At 41.6% G+C, this 26,018-nt stretch overlaps 1 protein-coding gene across 1 annotated transcript; it reads left to right on the forward strand.

The window, feature by feature from the left end:
- Positions 1–241: 241 nt before the first annotated feature.
- Positions 242–24,910, forward strand: fscn1.L (fascin actin-bundling protein 1 L homeolog). Its single transcript, NM_001088112.1, is given in 5 exon segments — positions 242–1,081; positions 14,470–14,626; positions 17,135–17,256; positions 17,994–18,161; positions 23,516–24,910. Coding segments are annotated over 5 exon segments (1,455 nt in total). The 5' UTR covers positions 242–276; the 3' UTR covers positions 23,719–24,910.
- Positions 24,911–26,018: the final 1,108 nt, after the last annotated feature.

Genomic DNA, 26,018 nt, shown 5'->3' on the forward strand with positions numbered 1-26,018 from the left:
GTAGGTTCTGGGCACAAGTAGCAGTGATTTCTGCTTTCAACCCATGTCCCTTGATTCCGAGATTCCTCTAAGAGAACCCGGATTTGCCTCCCCTCCCTGTCGCCTCATTTCCTTCGCGGTCCCTCAGCCATTATTGACCACCCAATTTTTCTTGGTCCACGCCCCCTCCCGGTGACGTCACCGAACCTTTTAAATTGACAAGCGAGCGGCGAGCGAACTGCTGAAGAGACAGGTCGGCGTAGTGGTGAGGGGCTCGAGCATCTTTACTGCGGCACCATGAGTTCTGGACCCCTTCAACTCGGGCTCGTTAACTGCAACAACAAGTACCTCACCGCGGAGGCGTTTGGCTTCAAGATCAATGCTTCGGCCTCCAGTTTGAAGAAGAAGCAAGTGTGGAGCCTGGAGCCGGCGGGGGACGATACCAGCGCCGTTTTACTTCGGAGCCACCTTGGCCGGTTCCTTTCTGCGGATAAAGATGGGAAGGTGTCCGGGGAGAGCGATACGGCGGGACCCGAGTGCCGCTTCTTGGTCAGTGCGCAGGGAGACGGGCGTTGGGCACTGCAGTCCGAGTTGTTCGGCCGCTACTTTGGAGGCTCCGAGGACCGAATTAGCTGCTTCTCTCCTTCGGTATCTCCTGCCGAGAAATGGGGAGTCCACCTGGCCATGCACCCCCAGTTCACCCTGTACAGCGTCACCCGCAAGCGCTACGCCCGCCTGAGTGCGAGTGGGGACGAGTTGTCGGTGGAACGCGACGTGCCGTGGGGGGTGGACTCGCTCATCACTCTCCTCTTCCAGGAGAACCGCTACAGCATCCAGACCCCCGACCACCGCCTCCTCGCCTCCGACGGCAGCTTGAGAGAGAAGCCCGGCCCCGACACCGCTTACACGCTCGACATCTCCGCCGGCAAAGTGGCGTTTAGAGGCAGCGACGGGCGCTATTTAACCTCGTCCGGCCCGAGTGGCACCTTGAAGTCCGGCAAGAACAGCAAAGCCGGGAGGGACGAGTTATTCGTGCTGGAGAGAAGCTGCCCGCAAGTGGTTCTGACTGCCGGCAACGGGAGGAACGTGTCTACAAGGCAAGGTCAGTCCATTCACTCCATGAATTAACACTCGTCTCTATACAATGTAAATCCCTCAATGCTCAGCCTGTGGCCATTGTCTCCTCTCCTGCGCTCTCTCTACGTGTCCCCATTTACATCTGACATGTGAGCGCTATCAGTGGCTTTGTGTCTGTTTTATACTGAGTGTGAATGTGTGTGTGTAAATGTGTGACTGTGTGTGAGCGCTGATTGCGATTATAAACGCCAAATAACGGAAAGTCACAGGCTGAGATTTGGGCTGGTCCAGACAAAGCATGGGGGGAGGCACAATAGTCAACTGCAGATTCCTCTCCCCCCAATCTTCTGCACACCTCCCCACCCACCCCTTCTTTCTCTTCGTCTCCTCCTCTCAATCCCTTCAATTTTGCGGTAAACCGCTGCTTATTCTGCCTAGGAACAGCATTTCATCATCGCCTTTAGGCTCTAGTCCTCAATTCAATATATTCTGTCATTTTGCTCTCTTATTGGTGTTCTTGAAGCTTGGGTCTATTCCCCTGGCACACCCAGCAGTGGGGTAACTAGATATTACTGGGCCCCACAGCTAATTCTTTTTCAGGCCCCAAAAACGTCGGAGAGGTTAACTTGTTTTAACAGGATTTATTCAAAATATCTAAGCATTAGGGTCTCATGGGGCCACTATAAGGGTAAGGGCACACTGGGCTATTCAGGGAGATTTAGTCGCCTGGCTACTAATCGCCTCGTCTTTGCAACGACCAATCTTCCTGGGATGCCTTCCCTCTCTCTTGTGCTGGCTAAAATGAAAAATCGCCTGCCCTAAAGCACATGTGGTGATTTGTTTTCCAAAGCAGTGGCGTAACTACCGGAGGAGCAGAGGGTGCGATCGGGCCAGGGCCCGTACCCCCTCAGGGCCCCCCAGCAGCTCACGCGCAATGAATCCCGTGTAGTTCCGGGCATACGGATGGGGGCGGGGCGGCCCAGATGGGCGTCCCGCACCAGGGCCTGCCCCCTCTAGTTACGTTACTGTTCCAAAGTCGCCCGAAGCTTTGGTCGGCTGCGGAAAATGAATCGACGCATGTACTTTAGTGCAGGCGATTTTTCATTTTAGCCAGCAAAAAGACAGAGGGAAGGCATCCGGGGGTCGCCTCAAAGACGAGGCGATTAGTCGCCAGGCGAATAAATCTCCACAAAACGCCCAGTGTGCCCCTACCCTAAATCCTGGGCACCTGTAGGGTCTGCTTCCTCTAAAGTTACGCCCATGATACCCAGCTTGAACACCAATAAGCCTAAACCAATTTTAAAAATGTATAATTTATTGTTTAGGAATATAGTCTAAAGGCAATCCAATTCAGTTACCCAAAATATGATATAATTGTTTAAATCAGGAGTGCCCATGCTTTACTAATGTGAGGTCTACTTTTAGTGATGTTGTCCCATTATGATCTACATCCATAATATCACTGTTGGCATTCTGTTCCATGGACAATATTACTTAAATATTATATTGATTTTTAAATATAGGAATATAAATTCTCTTATAAAACAACTATTTCTTATGTAACCATAACAGAATAAATATCTGAATGAAAAGCATGAAACAGGAGGGTGATTTAGTGAAGCTGTTTGTTGCCAGTGTCTTAAGATCTACTGATCAGCAGCTAAAGGTCTACTGACAGCTCCCGATCCACCTTTTTGGACACCCCTGCTTTAAATGGCTTCTCTACCCAATAACAGATTTGTTTGTGTTTTTTTTGCATATTGAAATACGGGATCTTGCCAAAAAAGTTTAGATTTTCAGTTGTGTTTTTTGCATGTATTGGCAGGTCCCTCTTTGCCTCTTGCGTTGATTAGTGGTGGGTTTTATGTATATACTCATTAGTGTCCAACACTGGAATATTTTGTTTTGATATATAATTGCAGTTAGAAACTGTGTTTATTCTTTTCTTTTGACTCTTAAAACAATGTAACAGTAGTCGGATCTTTTTCAAGTCTGCTTTTAGCAGCTGTCGTGCGACATTGATTCTGGAGACAGGACGACATCTGTCTGTAAATCAGAAAATGCAATCAATAGCTAAGGCATTTACATAGAACTTTAAAATCACTAAATATTTGTACTTAATGTATGTTCGAAAGTTGCTTAGGTTTACAGAGTTTTTTTGGGTGGAGGACGACTTTAAAAATTCAGATGCAGTTCTTTCGCCATCAACAGGCACATTCAAATATGTAAGTAGGCGGGACTAGTTTTCAGAAAGTTTGGACAAACCTTTGGAATCTTCACAGTAGTTTGGTGACATGGAGCATTGAACATATGCGCCTTATAGTAATTAATACTAGCAGCTTTGAGCATGAATAAACTGAACGTTTAGGAGGGTTTGTGTATATAAATTCAATAGCTTTAATTTTTTTTTCATTTTAACCTTCACAACAGTTTTTTTTTTTACTGAAATTGGTACACATAAGGTACAGAAATGGAATCTCAAATGCTTGGCACCTGGAGATTTAAAAAAAAAAAATACTTTGCATTACCAAGTAGCATTTTGCCAGCAATATGGCTTTATGCAGCTCTGTCACCATCAAATGCGAGGCATAAGTATGGGAGCTGTGGTTTCCATTTAAAAAACTTAATTAAACCTAATATGACTGATTTTCTTCCAAATAGGATTTATATGTTGTTTGGGATCAAGTGAAAAGTATGGTGTATTTATTACAGAGCCAAAAGGAAATGGATGTGTGGAGACCTGCTCCTATAGCTGTACTCGTAGCATGAGCCTGAGTGCAGTTATGTGGAGGATCTGAAAAACCCCAAGTCATGCATTTTTGGGCTGATGCTGTGCCTATAAGTGCAGCTACACGTAAGATAGTATAGGAGTAGATCCACATCTCTTCACCTGCCTAAAAATGTAGGCTGATAAGTGGACCATGCACATTGTGTGCCCTTTTCCTTAAAGGGGAACTAAACCTCCATTGATAAGTGCATTTAAAAAGTACAGAGGGGCCAGAAAGCTTCTTGTAAAGAATATTCATACTACAATAAATTGCTTAAAAATGCTCGGGATACAAAATGAAGAAATTTGCTAAATCTGTTCTCTTAAATATAGAGGAGTACGAGTTTCAAGACCCACTTTGTAGGGGCACAGATGGCTCAGCTCAATCGAGCCAGTAGCCGATACAGGATCTGGTACTTAAATGCTTAGATAATAATGTAAACAAGACACCAGGGCCTGAGGGAATTTACCTCTAAGCACTTAAAAAAAGAGGCCTTGCTAAAACTTTGATTATTCTCAAACTTGCTCACCATTAATGGTACTTATTGATTTGCAAAAAAACAATGGCCGCTCCAAAATCTGGAAAGGGATTACTCCCAGCCTACCAATTAGTCCCATATGTGACGTGCTGGGCAAGTTATTCGAAAGCTTAAATGACCTTTCAGATCATGTTCTTAATGATGTAGTTATTGGCACGGCGTTATGAAGAACGTGTCAAATGTATTAATTGCTTTTTATGTTAAAATAAGTAGGACGTTGGGCATTGGGGCTGCACTAGATGTGATCTATTTGGATTTTGCCAAAGTATTTAATACAGTGCCCCATAAACAACTGCTTCCTAAACAAAGGTCTTGTTGGTCTTGGTAAATTTGTTTGTACATGGATAGGAAACTGGTTAAAGGAAGGTAAACAGAAAGTGCTGTCTATGGTATATTCTCAATTTGTAATAGGGTTCTGTGCAGAGCCGGACTGGGAGTTAAAAACCGCCTGGGCAAGCGCGCGGGTGCACACACACACCCCCTGTACCTGTCACATGCACACACACATTCAGAGAGACACATAGACACAATTTCCCTTCACCACCACAGCTGCAGGGGGCTCGGGAGGTATAGGCACCCCCATGAGACCCTAATTATATACAATTTCAATAAATATTAGTAAAATAGGTCAACCTTTACATTTTGGGGGACTGAACTCTGGGAGGGGGGGTCGCTGACTCTATAACCTGATCTAAATTGATACATTTAGTTGATACGTTTCTGATCTTTGTCCCTGCCGAGCAGAATCCCTGAATTTCATTACAGGCAGCTTGGAGTGTCTGAATTACTGTGCTGCCAGATTGAAACACCAGAGACAGGGACATTAAACTTTAAATTTATATTTTGGAAAAACTTTAAAAAAAAATGAATACAAAAATGAATACAAAAATTAAATAATAAATAAAAAGGCAAATTGAGTCTTATTTCTGCTGAACAATCTGAAAACAACTCCAACTGAAGTGTTTGGAAGGTGAACAACCCCTTTAATAGCCAGATATCTTTTGGGGAAGACCCATTGACAGACAGATAAGTTGCAGTCTTGGAAGCTTAAATGGGACAATGTATGGTCTGCTTAAGTTAATCAAATCCTTGGTGGAGACGGGAAATTGATACAGAGCAAGTCCAAAAAAAGACTTCAGTTGGCCATACATATGAGATCCGCTCGTTTTGGCGAGGTCACCAAATGAGCGGATCTCTCCCCAATATGCCAAACTTGAGCTGGGTGACATTGGCTGATCCGATTGCAGGCCCTAGCGTCCAACGATCAGATCATAAGGGGCGGTTTGATCGAGGACCACATCAACTAACCCTTGACTTTCGGCCAGATGTCAGTCGGAGAAGCCTGTCGGAGGGCCCAATACACTGGGCAATAAGCTGTCGACTTAATCTGTCGCCATCTTATATCTGCCAGTGTTTGAGGACCTTAAGATGATAAAAGGGTATTAAAGTTTTTAGTTATGTGAAAGAAAACCCATTGGGGTCAGTAGTGCTACTAAGTTTGTAAAGAAATCTTCCCGTGCTGCTGGCTCTATGTGCAAATCTTGATGTGTGTGTTGCACTCCATTCAGTACATCACATATGTATAGATGCTGCAATTGGGCCAAGGGCAGATGAAGGGAGAGGTGACAGAGGCTTTTCAAAATGGTGTCCTCTAATGGTGAAATCTAACCAAGTTTGTGATGTGAGTGGAGCTTCTGAAAAGCATGGGGAGATCATGTAAATAAGTACTAAGGTTTTTTATTTATTTATTTAAATCTTTTAATTTTTCTTTAAACATGATTAATTTTGGTGATCCAAAGATTCCTTATCTGTAAATCCCCCAGGTTCTGTGTGTTCCCACTGTCTGGGCTGGTAGGACACCAGAAATAAAAAACCTGTAAGGCCCTTGCCTGCTCTGCTGCCTCGACTCCCTCTCTCCCTGATCACATGCAAGCTTTTGCAAAACACATCTGCATTAAAGAAAAATATTACTAACCAGCCAGTTCTCTTCCACATTTTTAGTTATGTGCCTGAGACTGTGGGGGCAGCTGCAGTGCAAAACTGTTTGCTTAGTCATTGAATAGCTCTTCTACTACTTTGCATCATAAAGTTTGTGCAGCTGTCCACATCCTGCCTAGCAACGGAAGGCTTCTTTAATGTATGAGAGACCCTGTGTCCTGTTTCATGTTGGACAGTATTTTATTTTGACTTAATATTTCCTTTAGACCTTCATGCAAGACAAAGGGAATGTTTAGCAGCTTGTTTCTGATGGTATTAAGGTTTTGTTTGTTTACGGTTTTTGCATCTGCTCATGCCCAATTTATATATTTCTCACATTCCTTTTAACTAGTTTTTTACAATATACACATTTCCAAAAATGTCTTGAATATGATAACCAGAAATTTTGATCTGCACCAGGGACATTTTGACATTGCAAACTGAAGAAATAAATTGAAGGAAATTTCAAGTGCATATTTGTTTTCTGGTAGGTGTACTAGGATGTCTCCTTTAATGAACCAGGAAATCAAATGCTCTACATGCATTTACACATTAACTTTCAAAATTGCAGGCTATACAGAATTCTTAATTAATTAGATTTACTTCAGTATGAAAATGTTTTTCACAGTAGTTCCGTTTATAGTGGTGGTTCAACTTTAAGGTAACTTATTATGTTATAGAATGGCCAATTCTGAGGCAAATTTTCATTATTTATTTTTTATAGTTAGTTATAGTTCGTCTGACTCTTTGCAGCTTTCAAATGGGCGTCACTGACCCCTTCGACAAAGCAAATGTTCTGTAAAGCTACAAATGTATTATTGCTACTTGGTATTCCTCCTCTTTCTATTCAGCCCTCAACTATTCATATTTCAGTCTCTTATTCAAATCAATGCATGATTGCTAGGGGAATTAGCATCATAGCAACCAGATTGCTTAAAATGCAAATGTGAAGAGCTGCTAAATAACACAAGAACCTTTAAATAAAAAATTAAAACCAATTGCAAATTCACAGAATCTCACGCTCTACGTCAGTGATCCCCAACCAGTAGCTCGCGAGCAACATGTTGCTCTCCAACCCCTTGGATGTTGCTCCCAGGGGCCTCAAAGCAGGTGCTTATTTTTGAATTCCAGGCTTGGAGGTGAGTTTTATTGCATTAAAACCAGGTGCACTGCCAAACAGAGCCTCAATGTAGGTTGACAATCCACATAGGGGCTACTAAATGACCAATCACAGCCCTTATTTGGTACTCCAGAAACATTTTTCATGCTTGTGTTGCTCCCCAACTCCTTTTACTTCTGAATGTTGCTCACGGGTTGTAAAGGTTGGGGATCCCTGCTCTACGTTATGCTAAAATTTATCTCAAAGGTGAACCACCCCTTTAGGAGGGTCATGGACATCAAATGGCAAATATTAATTCAGTTTCTTGAGTGCCCCTTCTTGAATTGCATTTTCCCTTGTGTCCCTGATTTTGTCCTCTGAGTCTACATACAGTGAAAGCTGGGACTGACCCATGTTTCCTCTTCAAAACTGTACCAATGAAACTGTGCCATTCTCTTGCATGCATTCAAACCTGTAAAATAAAGAACAAAGTTACAGTCAATTGAAAAAGTTTGGCAACTCCTCTTAATTCTTTGGAGTTTTGTTTATCATTATCTGAGCTTTCAAAGTAGCAACTTCCTTTTAATATATAATATATAACACTTCTTATGAAAACAGTAGTATTTCAGCAGTGACATAAAGTTTATTGGATTAACAGATAATATGCAATCTGCATCATAACAGGTGCTTACATTTGGGCACCCCAACAGAAATATTACATCAATACTTAGTTGAGCCTCCTTTTACAAATTTAACAGCCTCTAGACGCCTCCTATAGACTTTGAGGAGTGTCTGCATTTTGGATGGTGGTATTTTTGACCATTCGTCCATACAAAATCTCTCCAGTTCAGTTATATTTATGGCTGCTGAGCATGGACAGCCTGCTTCAAATCATCCCATAGATTTTCAATGAAATTCAAGGTGGGGGACTGTGACAGCCATTCCTAAATATTGTACTTCTCTCTCTGCATAAATGCCTTTGTAGATTTCAAGGTGTGTTTAGGGTCCGTGTCTTGTTGTTATATCTAACCCCTGCGTAACTTCAACTTTGTGACTGATGCTTAAACATTATCCTGAAGAATTTGTTGATATTGGGTTGAGTTCATCGGACCTTCCACTTTAACAAGGGCCCCAGTCCCTGACAGTAGATAGCAGGTGTTTTTCTTGGAATGCGGTGTTCTTCTTTTGCCATGCAAAGCACTTTTTGTTATGACCTAATAACTCAATTTTGGCTCATCAGTCCAAAGCACTTTGTTCCAAAATGACTGTGGCTTGTCTTAATGAGCTTTTGCATACAACAAGCGACTGTTTGTGGCGTGAGTGCAGAAAGTGCTTCTTTCTCATCACCCTGCCATACTGATGTTCTTTATGCAAATTGCTCTAAATTATATTAGAACTATGTACAGATACACCATTTGCAGCAAGATGTACTTGCAGGTCTTTGGAAATGATCTTTGGGTTGTCTGTAACCATTCTCACAATCCTCTGCATTTGCCACTCCTGTATTTTTCTTGGCCTGTCAGCAACTGTGCTTGTGGCCTTCCATTTCCTGATTACATTCCTTCCATTTGAAACTGACGGTTTAAGCCTCAGATTTTTGTAGCCTTCCCCCAAATTCTTGAAAGTGGAGTAAATAAACAGTACCTTGTACTTCATTCCAAATAAAATAATCCTTATCGGAGGCAAAATTATCCTATGGGATTTATTAATGTTAAAATGATTTTAGTAGACATGGCATGGAGGTCCAAATTACAGAAATATTTAACTGGAAACCCCTAGGTCCCAAGCATTTTGGATAACTGGTCCGATACCTGTATAAAATGTTTGTGCTAGAAGTAGGTGTAGACACATGTCCAACATTGTCGGGTTGAGAGTGTTGTATTATTTTTTTATTGCATCTATAATAGCTGTGGATAGTGATGTAACATCATAGAACACAATTGTTGGTCTGTTTTTACTGTGACAAATTCCACAAGCTTCCTGCATGTGATGAACTGTTACCAACTAAAGAGGCTAAGATCTTTGTCTTGTATTTAGTGATGTTATATGTGACACATGTTGCTGGTTGTTTCCTGAGTGAGGCCCCTTCCTGATGTCTTAGGGCTATGTCATATGGTTTTGTTGCCTGTGCTAAAGTGTGTGTGTGTGTGTGTGTGCCTTAGGACTATGTCAGATGGTTTATGGCTGTTTAGGAACAGACAATACCAAGGTAGGTTTGCGTATATAAAGCAAAATAAAAATATAAATATATACAAGTTTTTACACAAATCCACAAGGAAAACACAAATCTATAATTATATTATAGATATAGATATAGAGGCTTTGTGTGAAGAATAGCACTGTTTATATTTTCCTCCTGGTATTATTGTGAGCAGAATTTACGGAAATGAACATAAGGAAAATAATACAATGGGACTTGCATATTCCCAGACATTTTGGTATGTCATACAGTGGTTTGTTCTCCTTGCGCTCCCACAGTGACGGAAGAAAATAAATGTACCACCGATCTTTAAATTCATATTTGCTGTGTGGAACTTTATGGATTGTTTTGTTGAAGCTCAGCTGTTTTACACTAGTGTATTCCTAAATGTCCTCATCAGAGAAGATAATGATGCAAAATAATCCCTAGTAGTGATCATTGTTTTCATCTGTCTTAATGATATATATTTAACCAGCATGGTTAGTGGAGTGCCTAATAATATGCCTAATGTATCCTCTGTGCATTTCCTCCAATAAATGTTGCAAAGGAGGAAAGACACAATTTTTAAATGTGTTTTTTTTTTTTTCTCTGACCCATATTAAAACTAATGGCACCCGGGGCTGGGCACTGAGCAGTAAACATAAAATATTCCTTTCACTTTAAAACACTGCAGGGGCCTCCAGTGCACAAGAAACAAGCAAACAAAACTGGGGCCTCAGGTGCACAAGATGCAAACAATTGACAACAAAAAAGCAATTAGACTAATTTAAGAAAATAGAGTGTTTAACCCTTTCACTGATTAACCATCAGACTTATAACACATTGCACTCATTCAGTGTAAGGGTAAGGCCACACAAGGAGATTTGGGGAGATTTTGTCGCCTCGTCTTTTGGCGAGACGATCTCCCCGAACTGCCTCTGCGTTTTTCCCCATAGGCTAGAATGAAAAGTCACCTGCGCTAATGCACACGCTGCGATGCGTTTTCTATAGTCGTCTGAAGTTGCCCTTTGGGTGACTATTGAAAACGCAACTTTGGGCGACTATTGAAACCGCATTGCTGCGTGTGCATTAGCACAGGTGACTTTTCATTCTAGCCTATGGGGGAAAACGCAGAGGCAGTTCGGGAGATAGTTGCGCAAAAAGACGAGACGATTATAGTCGCCAAGCGACAATCTCCCCAAATCTCCTCGTGTGGCCTTACCCTAAGGGAGATTTTATAATCTCTTTCCTTTTATAGGGAAAAATAATTTTTAAGGACACTGAGAAATACGTAGTGATGTGCTCTACCAATTGCATGGTTTTAGTGTTCAAGATATAATTCTTATTGTACAAAAAGGATTTTTGCAGCCAAAACAAGACTTGCAATTAGTTTTTACTATGCATTGTTTTAAACGCTGACTATAAACGTGCCTAAAAGTTGAATAAAATGAGGCAAATAAAGTGTGTGTATGTAAAGGTGGCCATACACGGGCAGATAAAGCTGCCGATATCGGTCGTTTGGACCGATTTGACAGCTTATCTGCCCGTGTATTGCGGCTTCCGACGGGTCATCCCGATCGATATCTGCCCACGATATCGATCGGGAAGGTTGGATTTTTACCCGACCGACCCGTCGGAGCCGCTTGGCGCATCGTAATTCGATCGTTCGGCCATACGGCCGAACGCTCGAATTACCCCGATATAGCCACGCAGTTTAGTGGCATATCGGGGAAAGATCCGCTCGTTTGGCGATGTCGCCAAACGAGCGGATCTTTAAGTCTATGGCCACCTTAAGAAAAACCTTTTTTTGCCAACCAGAACTCCAGTGAGGTAATTTCAAGAAAGCTGTTTAGAGGCAGTGGGAGGGCTCACAAATGAGGGTCTAATATGAAGGGCCCAGCCCCCCCCATCTGTTGTGCAGCCTTAGCTGCCCCCAAGCTCACTGTGATTTCTCCTGGTACTTCAGTGGGCTAGTCCAACCCTGCTGAGAATTTTCATGTGCCTGTTCTGTTTTTGTTTTTTTGGTAATTTAGACTGCTCATGTGCTTTCATTTTATCTTCAAAAATGTCTACTCACAGCTTCAGTTATGTCTTCCTTCCCTTTGCCAACGAGTGCTTCTGAGTGATTAGTAGCATAGGTACATAGTTAAAGGAGAATTCAACCTTTAGTTTAAAAAAAAAACCCTTGCCAACCTGTAGTTTAAAAAAAAAAAAAAACCCGGCAGCCTTCTTCTTCTTCTCCGGTTGTCTTCATGCATTGATGGCATTTTCGGTGCATGTGCCGTTGGAGGTAATTTCCAGCCCAAACTACTGTGCAGTCGACAAGTCACAAATATTTTCGAAAAATGTGAGACTTTTGCCGCATGCGCAGTTGTTCAGTACCGGAAACTGCGCTTGCGCCGAAACTTCAGAAGAGGAAAGAAGATGGCTGCCGTGAACTCTGAGGCCGGAATCTGCATGGAGGGGTGAGTAACAAATTGGGGGCATTTGCCTTGGGGGGCAGGTAGGGTTGCCGGCCGGTATTTTACCGGCCTAGCCGGTAAAATACCTGCCAGGGCCGGTATTACACATTTACCGGCAATGTAGCTGCCGGTAATTTGTAATACCTATAACAAAAGCCCTTGGCCCTCCTGCAGAAACGTACCCCTCCTTTGTCTTCTGCCCTTCTGCGATGGGGCCCCGTCCCCTTTCACGTCACATTGCACATGGCTCCGCCCCTTTTTACGCCACACTCCGCCCATTTACCCGTGACTTGCCCCTTTTTCCGTCACGGCGTTACCGCCCCCATCACTGGCCGGTAAATTTTTTTAAAATAGGTGGCAACCCTAGAGGCAGGTAGGCTGGGGGGAGTTTTTTTTAAACTATGGGTTGAATTCTCCTTTTAATTCAGGTTGAGAAAAACAGTCCATAAAGTTCATCCCATCCAGATGAAACCCAGCATACATATATACACACATTCATACACTCGCTCACACCGATCCCTCCATACCCTCACTAACTGACCAATATCTATACTAATTGCAATTAGTATCATATCACGGAGCTCACAGGCGCCATCTTCTCTCCAAGCGGTCTTCCATGCTTTGATCAGTGTTTTTGGCGCATGCGCAGTAGGAGCATTTACTGGTACTGATCTACTGAGCATGTGCCAAATGTCACGACGTTTTCCGATTTCACTTCGTGACATTCGGCGCATGCGCAGTAGATCCGTACCGGTAAATGCTCCTGCGCATGCGCCAAAACAGGAAGAAGACCGCTTGGGAGAAGATGGCGCCTGTGAGCTCCGTGGACAGGACCTGCGCAGAGGGGTGAGTAACAGGTTAGGGACATTTGCCTGGGGGGACAGGTAAGCCAGGCTGGAGGGCAACACAGGGGAGGGATTTTTGCGCCCAGGGGGTTTCCTTCACCTTTAAAGGGGAAGGAAACCTAGTCGGCGCAAACCCCCCACCCCCCCTCCCATTTGTTGGCCAATCTCCCTCCTCCCCCCTGGCCTACCCGTCCTGCTGGGCAAATGCCCCTAACTTGTTACTTACCCTTCTGCGCAGGTCCAGTCCAGGGAGTTCACAGACTTCGATCTTCTTCCTGCTTTGAACGGCGCATGCGCAGTAGGATCATTTCGCTGGTACGATCTACTGCACATGTGCGTGACTTTTGGCGCATGCGCAGTAGATCCGTACTGGCGAAATGATCCTGCTGCGCATGCGCCAAAACGCCGTTCACAGCAGGAAGATCGCGTGGAAGAAGATGTCGTCTGTGAACTCCCTGGACTGGACCTGTGCAGAAGGGTAAGTAAAAAGTTAGGGGCATTTGCCCAGCGGGACGGGTAGGCCAGGGGGGGAGGAGGGAGGGTGGGCAACAAACGGGAGGGGGGATGGGGGGTTTGCGTCGACTAGGTTTCATTCCCCTTTAAGGGCCTGACTCCCTAAACTTCAGAGAGCTGTTAAAGATACTGGCATCTGAAAATGAACATTTTTATTATCAATCGTAACATTGTCTTTGAATGTTATTTATAATTTTGCCATAAAAGTATTTGCCTAATGCTTTTACATTACCTTTCTTACTACCCTGTTCCTCTATGAGGGGGCTGCCATATTTGTGCAGCAGGAGTCTGTTTGCATTATAACAAACTATAACTGACGCAGTCAGGTTGGCAAAACAGTCAGGTTTAGGAACTTCAAGTGACAATTGCAAAAGCAGAACTATCGGTGAAAAATGATCAACGTGACCTATAGATAACTTTTGATGTAGAGTAATATTCTGTAAAGAAAATTTACAACTACTAATATCTCAAACCAATAAAAAAAAAACCTGTAAATTGCTTAGGGGTTTAAACACCCTTTCATAAGACTGAGCCTGAGATTTATAGAAAGAAACTGCTAAATCTACTACAGGTATGGGATCCATTATGCGGGATCACCTGACGAAGGGGGAACGCCCTCCGAAACGTTGTTGATGCAATAAACACACCAGGGGTTGCACCCCGGTTTAAACTGCTTTGTGTGCCAGACCTTTCTCTCTTTCCTTGATCCATTATGCGGGAACCTGTTATACAGAAAGCTCAGAATTACGGAATCTCCCATAGACGACATTATAAAAACTTTTTAATTTGTTTAATTTCTTTTTTTTTTCCTCTGTAATGCTAAGCAGTACTTTGTACTTGATCCCTACTAAGATACTATTCTTGGTGGGTTTATTTAATTTTTACATTATTTTTTAGTAGACATGGAGATCCAAATTATGGAAAGATCCTTGATCTGGAAACAGGTCCCATACTTGTATCTGAAAATACAGATGAATGACGAATATACACTTTTTTTAGTATCTTGAATGACCCTTGTCTGCTTAATTTTAGGTATTGATCTTTCAGCAAATCAGGATGAGGAGAGTGACCAGGAAACCTTTCAACTGGAAATCAACAAAGATACAAAGATGTGTGCTTTCCGGACTCACACTGGAAAGTATTGGACCCTTTCCAGCAATGGAGGGATTCAGGCATCTGCTTCTACACTGTAAGTATGTTAAAACCATTTCAGTCCACTTTATTTAGTGGATGTTTTATAAAATGACATTTTATTTTTTTTAACTACATCTTAGAAGCTGCATATGGGGCTCATAAATAGCTGCATATGGGGCTCAATTCCGGCTCCCCAGGCAAGCACAAGAACAAGTCATCAGTAAGTTACAAATGTGTGGCTATCACTGACACTGCACTGAGGTATTGCTGCTTCAAGTTCAGCCACTAAACGCATGCTAAGCCACTCTGCTGGTAGGCCTGTGTGCACTGGATTGTATTGATTAGCTAACCTTAAAGGGATATTTTACTGTTCTTTTCAATACACGTGTCAGATCTGTTATCTCTACCTTAATAAATATGCAGGGCTTTGTAAATTGGCATAAACCTTACCCCCCCCCCATGAATCTATACCTCATTCAATAAAGGACATTACCTTGCGGACATTTGTGGTAAGGGCATTATTTGCCAACGCCAATTTTATTATCCACAAGTACCTCTGTCCCTCTACGTCAGGAATTTGTCTTACTTAGTCCACTTTAGTGTATGTGCTTGCATAGTTTAAATTCTGAATATATGACAGCAGATTGCTAAACATCCCTCTGCACATTGAGGACAAATTACACTATTCAAAAATAGCAGCAATGTGCCTGTTTAGCCTACTCAGAGTTTTACAAGTGCAAAATACAGGGACCAATGGCTATAACGGAGAATTAGGTGTCGCATTTTAGGTTAAAAAAAAATCAATGTTTTTACACTAATTTTACTGTGTATGTGGCACACACTCTGTATAGTGGGGGAAATGCATGGGTGCATGAAAGTCACATATATAGAAAAGAAGTTTGCTATAGGACTTGGCAATAAAAACAAAATGTAGAACAAGGCTGTTTGTATGTAACCCTAGTGACCTCACATTGTGGATTTCAGCAGCAGCTTGCCTGCAATATTCGGGATTACTGATTGAGGCCAGCTGTGAAATTTGAGAAGACATTGAAAACGACTGCAACAATCCTTATACAATATGCTTGGGTACATACCCTAAATATTGTAATCACTGTGCTCATGTCATGTTACTCGCATTTGGACATAGTTTTGCAGATCTCGTATGAAATCGTAGACTTTAAAATTGGACAATTATGAATATAAGGATAAGCTGTATTCAGCAAGTTAATGCTGTGTTTTTTGCATTAATGCAAGTTCAGTCTTTAATAGAGAAATGCATGCTGAAAAACCACTATAGGGATTAGCAGTAACAGCTGCACAACCAATTTAGACGGATCATGTTAGAAAAGACAAGTTAACCATTGACTGAAAAAAGACTGATAAGTAACAACTTCATGTTGAGTCTCCAGAGTAGATTCTTTTAATTTAAATCAGACTGCAAACTTGAATCAAAAGCCTCTGCTGTGTAATCGTATCACAGATGTATGCTTGTGTTTAAAAATACAAGTCAAATGAATGCCGGTTGTGTTTTGTAAACTCCATTCAAAAGACTTTGTGTAAGAGCCCTTGGGGATGATTGGGAATATTGTGAATGATCATTTTAATAATTTACATTTTAGTATATGCTATTTTTAAAGGCGCTGCATAGCCCTTGTTCAACATGAATGCAATGAATAGAATTTGTGTTGAACGTTTTTTTTTTTTTCTTCCCCATTGCTTTTTAAAGTGACCTAACCAGAGGGATTGAAGCTACTCTGTTTGGTCCTTGCAGGGTAAATCATTACATTAGCAGGGCACAGAAAAGCATAAGTCTTGTCATATAGGGGAGGTATCTGTGCATAGGGAATATAATGACTTACTTCACAAGGACCTAACATAGAGTAGCTTCAGTTTCCTTGTTTAAGTCAAATATCAAACATATTAGATTTGTGTAATTTATATTGATAGACAAAATGAAAAGATGCATGGTTTGAATTGAATTTCTATGCTTGCTACCCATCTTGACATCTACTCCAACTTGCCTCATGTACATCTAGCACAAATGAGACTTCTGAGCTGAAGTACCCATGCGTATCCAGGCACACTGCATATATCTAGAGATTGACCAGAGGTCAGTGACCCTGTAGTGATTAATCTGGGCACATTTGTTGGTAGTTTTAGATTGCATAGTTTTACTGGACTTTATTGCACGGTTAGTTTTCTGTAGGGATAGCTGCCTTTATTAGGAGAGTCTGAGCCGAGTATATAAATCTGTTTAATTAATGGGGATCGTTCACTCATAAGTCACAGATATGTAGTGGATGTTTAATCTTTTAAAACCAAATATACTGGGTCAACAGATGCTAAACTGCAAGACGCTTTGCTTTGATACTATAGAGTCATCAAACTGGAATGATGCAAGGAACAAGAAGGTTTTTATTAACCTACCCAAACATTGTCTATAGTGCACCAAAAATAATGAAAATGCCTTGGGCTGCCTTTCACCCTTTTTATTCCTGATGGCTTTCCTCGGAAATAATTTGTCGTCTTCCTCAGTCCCATTTTCCTTTTGTTGTCCCAACAGGAATAGCAGCTGTTATTTTGAAATCGACTGGTGTGACCGTAGAATCACCCTTAAAGGAGTCAATGGAAAATATGTCACAGCCAAGAAGAATGGGCAACTGTCTGCTTCTGTAGATACACCAGGTAGGACACATTATATATAGGCAGACAAATGTTGCCATTTTTACAAAAGTTAGTCGGCAGCTACTGTCTTCTTAAAAGGGACAAACTTAATTTATCCCCCTATTTTTTAATAATCCCTTTTTTGTTTTTTCATTTGACTTTTTGTTTTGCATGAGCTGCTTACAATAAATTTCCAGTCTGCTGTGCTGCCCTGTAAAACAAGTCACTCCGTAACGAAGAATGGATTTTTTTTATACAGAGGGGTTTTCAGTAGAAATGGCAAAAAGATATTTTAGTCCAACTAGTCTTGTTCAAACCTCTTTTTTGAATACTGTATTGACACTGTCCTCTTATGAACAATAAACTAATTACCGATCAACTGAGAAGCCCTCTGATAATGAGTAGCTGAAAGGCTGTTTAGGGAAGGTAGGAATTTGTTGGTTCAAAGACAGATAAGGACCTCAGAAAAAGTTGCCTTGTTTATAATATAAGAATGGGTGGAACGTTTCAGTGAAAAAAAGATTTCGAATTAGTATGTTAATATATGGTTTTTTTTTTTTTTTAATGAAAACAATAGGCAAAATGCTTTTTCAACAAGTTCTATTTATTGTTCTATTTTGTTTGGGTTTTTTAAGCAAAGGTGTAAAAAGTATTCATTAAATATATAGGTAGGAGGTCTTCTGCTGATTGACCCATATGTTACATTTGGGGTACATTTAAGTAAAACATGTTTGGAATTGCTTTTATTTGCTTTGCAGGAGAGACGGAGCTCTTTTTAATGAAACTTATTAACCGTCCCCTGATCGTTTTGAGGGGTGAACATGGTTTCATTGGCTGCCGTAAAATGACTGGGACCCTTGATAGCAACCGCTCCATTTATGATGTTTTTGAACTGGAATTCAATGATGGTGCTTACAGCCTCAAAGGTAAGAGTACTATTTGCAACATGTCTAAAATTAAGATTGGCATAGGGGAGTATACACGCAGCAGATAACTGCTAAATTCTGGAATATTTCAAATCCCTTTTTCCACCAACGGTCTTTAATTGATCCAAGTGTCTTTGAATGTAAACTTTTTTGCTTTCACTGGGGCGATCTTTTAATTTTCCCTTCTTTTGGAGTGTGTAGGGTTAATTTCCAGATGTGTCACACAAGACAGAAATTATGCGTAAATCCGTAGATACTTAGTAATGCAATTATTTATATGGTATTCACCTCCTTGCAAGTTTTCAATTCGTCATAGTACTTTGAAATAGTCATTTTGTGTTTTTGTTTTTACACTGATCAACAGAAATGGACTTTTTAAAGTGCAAACACTTTGAATTTAATCACATTAAAAACACAATAACTGACTGCGTTAGAATACACCCACTTTATTATGATATAACTAAATCATCTGGTACAGCAAATTCTTTTCCAAAGTAAGTTAAATAGAGATAACTGAAGTGTAGTTAATGGGTTTTGAGTGACCTGTAGTAAAAATACACGTATATCACTTTTGCTTAGTCAGTATTGTGGCATAACCTACACCTGAAGACAAAAGAACACTCCAAGCAAGTTCCTGAAAATGTGATTTGAAAACATAAGTGTCAATATCCCTTGATTTAACCATAATCCAAAGGGAATTGCAAGTAAGCAACCATGCAAGACTAATGAGGGTGACCACAATCAGACCTATGATGGCTCTGAAGAATTAGAAACCTCAATTTAGTCTGGGTGCTTCACCATTCACCACATTATGGGAGAAAAGCAAAAACAAAGCCACTGTTAACAGAGACTTGTGTAGCATCTCGACATTACAGTTTGCCAGAAGGGTCGTAGGAGACTGAAGACAAGACCAAAATTGTCTCAGACTTTGCTATATTTGACTTATGGCGACAATGCGATTAAGAGCAACAAAGTAAATGCGTTGAAATTCCGAAGCTAGAGTCCAGATCTCACTATAATCAGAATTTTTGGCTCCACTTGAAAATCACTTGCAGACTGACAGCTTTGGAGCAGCTCGGCAAAGAGGAATGGAGGGTCTGAATTGCAGTATCAAGATGAAAGCTGGTGGAGATCTATCCAGACTGAAGGCTAGAATTGCCAAAGTTACATCTTCTAAATACTGACTTGAGGGTGCTGTATACCAATCAGAAGACAGAAAATTAAAGTTGCCATTGACATTAAACCATCACTGGACGAGTAACATTATTGGGGGCAGAAAATGCATCTTTCAGAAAGGCTGGAATATGGAAAGGGAGGCTGCTCTGTCTTTATACAAAGCATTATTTGAAACCTTGTATAAAGTATGTATGTAGTGGAAAATGAGTCCTGTGGGTGAAACCTTTAAAGCTTTGTGAAGGGACAGGCAAATTGGAGTACAGTAATGAGAAGACGGTCTCGGCTACTGTTAGAAATAGAAAAAGTTGCAATAATGGTTTTAATTATACTGGTATTCACTTGAGCAATAGTACTGCCAGCATATTTCAATCAATACATTTTTGGGCTTTGAGAGCTTCATACAACGGAGTAAAAAGAAAAATGCATGTATGATGCCTAAAAGTGTAAAACAAAATCAATGTATTATAGAAAGTACAGCATTAACATAAAAATAAATACATCAATGAGAAAGGGCGGTCTCTGTGCTTAGTCACCTCTAAGTAACAACACAAGTGGGAAGTGTCCATTATACCTATAATACCCAGCGCTGCCCTATACTGGTATACACTGGTGTCACATTTATTTCTGTTTCCATCCTGAAACTAGTCTGTAATGAATGTGATTGCGATCATCCCAAACATATTACTAATGTACAAGTACTAGAACACTTGAGACATTATTATGGTCACTATTTGCCATTTAATGTTTTCTGGTACAGTTTGTTAGTTCTTTTTGGCAACAAAGACTCAGGAAAGCAAAATTTAGCACATAAATGTCAGGTGAGATCACAGGCATTAAACTGACAGGAAGGAAACGGTGCACTGATGGGGTTAAGTGGATAGAAGTTAATATAACAGGCCAGCAGTCAAAACCAGTACATTTGTAGAAAGGTATGAAGGCAGGGTGGAAAAAAAAAACTTACAGTAAGGTTAGACCACAGAAGGAAGTTTAATAATTCAGCGCATGTGAAGAGGACGTGGCAGGCTTAAAAAGCCCACTAATGCTAAACCCAAAAAGCCTGCAGGTTAAAGCAATGAAAAGCCAGAGTTAGTTGCAGAGAAAAGAAGTCAGGCAGGTCCTGACACTAAAGGGTCTATATCATGCGCTGTTAAAAGTGGAGAGAAAAGTGAAGTTTATAGAAACTAATCAGATATTTACTTTTGTTTTCTAACTATTGAAATCTAATTGCTGATTGGTTGCTCTAGGCCATGTCACTGGTAATGTTTCACCCCCCTTTTTACACAGCATGATAGTCTCCTAAGATCGGTATTTAATACTTTAATATTATTTTTTTTTTTTTAAATCATGGAATACATTTAGAACAGTAACTGCTTACATAAAATTACATGACAACCATTCCTGTTCTGTGTTTTTAGCTGAAACCTGAACGTTTCCATCTACCAACTGAAGTATTAAGGACCGCCCTATATGGCTTAAGCTAAATGTTTAAAGTTAATGTGAACAAGGTCCCGGGATCTGATGGAATGTACCTTAGAGTGCTAAGAGGCCTTAGTTGAGCTTTAGCCAGGCTACTTTTTTCTGCTTTACTTGATTTCTGGTGAGGTACCAATAGATTAACAGAACAGCAGGTGCTTGGATGGTTTTTTTTTTTTTGGCGTGAGAGGCAACTAGAGTACCCTGAGGAAACTCAGACCAAGAAACCATTCAGACTTCATGTCAATAATCCTCTTCAACTGCTGTCATTTAAAGGTATCCATAAGGCCTTTGATTCTTGTGAAGCTCAGTGATGACTGTATGGCAGTGATTCCCAACCAGTGGCTTGTGCACAACATGTTGCTCATCAACCCCTTGGATGTTGCTCCCAGTTGCCCCAAAGCAGGTGCTTATTTTGAATTGCAGGCCTGCAGGCAAGTTTTAGTTGTATATAAACCAGATGTACTGCCAAACAGAGCCTCCTGTAGGGACTACCAAATAGCCAATCTGATTCTTTATTTGGCACTCCCTAGAACTTTTTTATGCTTGTGTTGCTCCCCAACTCTTTTTACATTTTAATGTGGCTGATGCTTAAAAACAAAAAAAGTTGGGGAGTCCATCCTTATGCCGATTGATCCGATCCCGGCTTCACCTCCGGAAGCAAATGAGATACCATGGGTCACGAGCTTCAAATACCTGGGCATAGTGATCTCTCTTTAGATTTCACGATACTTGGCTGACCACTTAGATCCCCTTCAACAACAACTCAAACTGTCTCTAACCAGATGGACCCCTCTACCAATCACTCTTTGGGGGAGAGTGAATCTTTACAAAATGATCTTCCTACCGAAACTGCTGTACCGATTGCACAACTCGCCAGTATGGATTCCCCAGAAATTCTTCGCTCAAATTGTGTCCATGCTCTCATCCTTCCTCTGGGCAAATAAAGCGCCCTGTTTGTCTTGGAAAAGTCTGACGGCTTCAGTAGAACAGGGTGGCCTGGCTCTCCCACACCTGCAACTATACTTTCTGGCTGGCCAACTATACCATATCCATGCATGGTTCAATCTGCAGGAGGAGGATCCGGGTGTAGTTCTATTGGCACATCTTGTGGGCTCCTGGGCTGGGATCCGCAACCTTCCTTATAGATGCCTGACTGACTACAATAGGCTGCCATCTACGATCACGACTCCCTTTAAAGCTTGGAGGGCTGCATCCAAGTTACTGCAGTGTTACCCCCCACTCCTATCCCCCCCACTTGCCACTTTGGTTAACCAGTAACCTCACCTCAGAGACTTACAAGACTTTAGCTACTGGCCTCATCGGGGCATTAAGTTACTGGGGGAGCTACTAGTGGACATGCAATTCCCCACCCTTTCTCAGCTCAAAGACAAAACCGGCCATCAAGATATCCAATTATATCGGTACATGCAACTTCGCCATGCATTCCGATCCCAATTGTCGGGGTTAACAGTACAGTATGTCACTCCCTCCTTTGAACTTGTCCTCCGAAACCCACAGCGCACGGGGTTGATCTCCAGGCTATATAAAGCCCTGCTCAAAACGGGCACTACTCCCTTTGACAGGGCCTTGCCCAAGTGGCGGACCATGCTTCCAGCAATAACAGATAAAACATGGGAGGAGGCCAAGGAATCGATCTACTCTGGCCGAATTGCCTTGAAAGACAAACTTGTCCAACTTAAATTCCTGCACCAAATATATATCACGCCCAGCAAACTGGAGAAAATGGGCAGAAATCCGGGAGCTATTTGCCCTAAATGTGGTGAGGGAGGGGCGGATTTCGCCAATATGACCTGGTCATGCCCTAGGATCCGATCCTTTTGGAACTCCATTATACTATACCTGTCTGAGGAACTGGCTTTCCCTGGTCCATGCACGCCAGACGTATGCCTCCTAGGGCTGATAGACGAAATTATACCTATCAATAGGTCCAGACTCTTATTCCGCGCCCTATTATTTTAAAGAAACTGCTGATGACTAAATGGATGGCCCCTCAGTCACCTACGAAACACGCATGGATCCAACTAACCAACAAAGCACTTCCCCTGATTAAATTGACATACGAAGGCAGAGGATGTCCGGAGAAGTTTACTCAGATTTGGACACCTTGGCTGGACGCAAACCCTGATCAAGATCATGTGCTTCCCCCCCATCTGCAGGGACCTTAGTAGGCCTTTAAGCCCCTGAAACTTCCTATCCCACCCACTGGGCTAAACCTGATAATTGCCACGACAGATTACTTAGCGTATGCACTTCTGTATTTTTGAGAGATGCTAAATGTGATGGTTCACTATTACTGTGTTTACTCTTTGTTGTAAAGTTAAAATGCATAAATAAACACTTTAAAAAAAAAAAAAAAAAAAAAAAATTGTGGACTGTTGCTGTATGCATAAAAAAATCCCTTATGCTCCTTCAGTTTTTTGTTCATATCCGTTTCCAAAGACCAGTTCATCTGATATGCAACTGACACAGGGCCTGGTCATTGATCAAATGAATCCCAGTGAAGTGTTGTGTGTGTGTGTGTGTGTGTGTGTGTGTGTGTGGCAATTATCTGATGTATAGACTGGTTGCATGTCAATACCTTTCTGCTGTTGCCTCTTTAATAATGGCTTCTGTTTCTTCTCTACTAAAATAGCGATGTACTGTAATGTCCTTTTTTTTTTTTTTTTTTTTTTGTGTTTTAGATGCCACTGGGAAATACTGGACTGTGGGAAGTGATATGTCCGTTACCAGCAGTAGTTCCACTCGGGTGGATTTCTTCTTTGAATTCTGCGACTACAACAAAGTGGCAATCAAAGTCAATGGCCTTTATCTCAAAGGTGACCACGCTGGTGTTCTGAAAGCAAATGCCGAGAACATCGACTCTACCACACTCTGGGAATACTAAGCATAATCTGAGGCTGAATCACTAGCCATGTCTGACCTTGTATTCAAATGTGTCCCTTGTGCCTGTTTGCTCTTACCAGGGCAATATAATACAAATCTTGTCTTGCTTGGAGTAACCGTTCTTTCTTTCTTTTAGTCACTATCTGCAGTTTATGACCAAATATACACCTATAGCACTTCTGTGGTGCAGGGCATTGTTTGTTGCCACAATCTTAGTACCCTCTAATGTTCTATAGTAAATTTTTAAAAACCAATCTACAAAGACATGCAGATGCAGCTAAATTGGCCCATGTCGTTTTTAATATTCGTTTACATCCATAAATAGAACTGCTTATTAACAAGGTATTTTTTAACTATGGTAGGATTCCTGGGATGACCCCCCCCCCCCCTTGGTAGATTTAAGAACTATATTAGTCTTTAACAGTCTTGGTTAGGAGAAAAAGAAAGAAAATGGCATCTCTTAGGAGGCACTTTAAGTGACGGCGATCATATTTTGCCAAGTACTAGTACTAGCTACTTTGAAAAAAAAGTTTGCTTTTTTAAGAAAAAATGCAAAACTTGCACATTTAACCATTTATGCCTAGTGTTTTATAGGGCCGTATTCCTCCCTGTAGAAAGGTTTATGTAATTGGAAAGGTAGAATCTTAATAGTAATCCAAACAGTATTAATGTCTTTATTTACTTTCTGTCTACCAATGAACCTCATCTCAGCCTCTCTATCTCAGCAGTAAATGTAATATACTTTGTGGTGCTAAATGACAATGCTCTACATTTAAAATAAGTCCAAATGTCATAAAATGTATCACCTACAGATAAGTACCAAGTATTTAAAGTTTAATAACATTTGTATGTCAGTCTGGGCTATTTAAATCTCTCTGCCATGCGACTGACCTGAACTTCAGTTGTGACTAAAGCCTTACTTGCTGCTTCCACACTCCTGTGATTTGATTTGTCAAGCTGCCACATGCTGATTCTATTGTCTTAAGTGCCATTTTGAGAACATAGCAGTGTAGAGAAATAAACCCATTTGTTCCAGTAAATGGACTGTACTGGTGTGTATGCATTTTCCCTCAACGATCAAAACATCAAGGTGCATTTATCATTTTTGTTTCCTTATTGAAAGAGCTCTGAGAGCTATATCATTTTTTTTTTCTTGTATACTATTCATTTGTGAATAAACAAGGAGGAACACACGACTACATTTCTGTATCTGAAAGAAACCAAATCTAAATACAACACTGGTAACTTTGTTTCCACTACACATTTGCATGGGTAAGCACAGACAAGGAATCCGCTGCTAAAGAACTTAAGGGGTTGACAGTTAGGGGCAGATTTATCAAGGGTCGAAGTAAAAATTTGAATTAAACATTTTAATTTCAAGCTATTTTTTGTGTATTTTGACTAGGGAATAGTCAATATTCGAATTTGAAAAAAATTTAGAAATTTATCATGTAATGAAGCTGCATTTAAAAATGCAGCTTCAACCATTTGCCATCTAAAACCTGCCAAATTTCTGCTTTAGCCTATGGGGGACCTCCTAGAACCTACTTGGGAGTCAATTGGTGGACTTAAGGTGGCCATACACGGGCCGATAAAAGCTGCGGACAGACCGAGTCGGCAGCTTATTGGCCCGTGTATGGGGGCCCCCGACGGGCTTCCCCGATCGAGATCCCGTCGGATCGCGGCCGCATCTGTTCGTTGATGCAGTCCCGCAATCCGCCCGCCCGTTTGGCGAACGCTAGGATCCGATCTTTGGGCCCTAGGGCCCACGATCGGATCAGCCCGATATTGCCCACCTCAAGGTGGGCATATCGGAGGGAGATCCGCTCGTTTGGCGACATCGCCAAACGAGTGGATCTATCCGTGTATGGCCACCTTAAGAGTGAAATGAAAGCCAGGACCTCACTTTTCCAAACCACTTGCACAGTTCAGTCTTCTGAACCAATACAGTTGCTTTAAAAATGCCATCTTCTTTACATTTTCAGCCCTTAAGGTGGCCATACACAGGGAGATCCACTCGGATCGTGGGACCACATCAACTAACAGATGTGGCCGCGTTCAGACAGGATTTTTAACCCTGCCCGATATTGATGGGGGACGCTCGTCGGATGGCCCCAAACACAGGCCAATAAGCTGCTGAATCGGTCCGTCTGCAGCTTTTACCGGCCTGTGTATGAGGGCCTTTAGAAAGGCCATCTGAATGTTCCTGATCACATTTGCATTTTCGATATTGGAGCTAACTCAGCACATGCATGTGAGCGGTCAGAGCACTCAAGGAAAATGTAGCATACACAGTGTTGA

This window comes from Xenopus laevis, chromosome 9_10L, assembly GCF_017654675.1.
Source record: "Xenopus laevis strain J_2021 chromosome 9_10L, Xenopus_laevis_v10.1, whole genome shotgun sequence".
NCBI lineage: Eukaryota > Metazoa > Chordata > Amphibia > Anura > Pipidae > Xenopus > Xenopus laevis.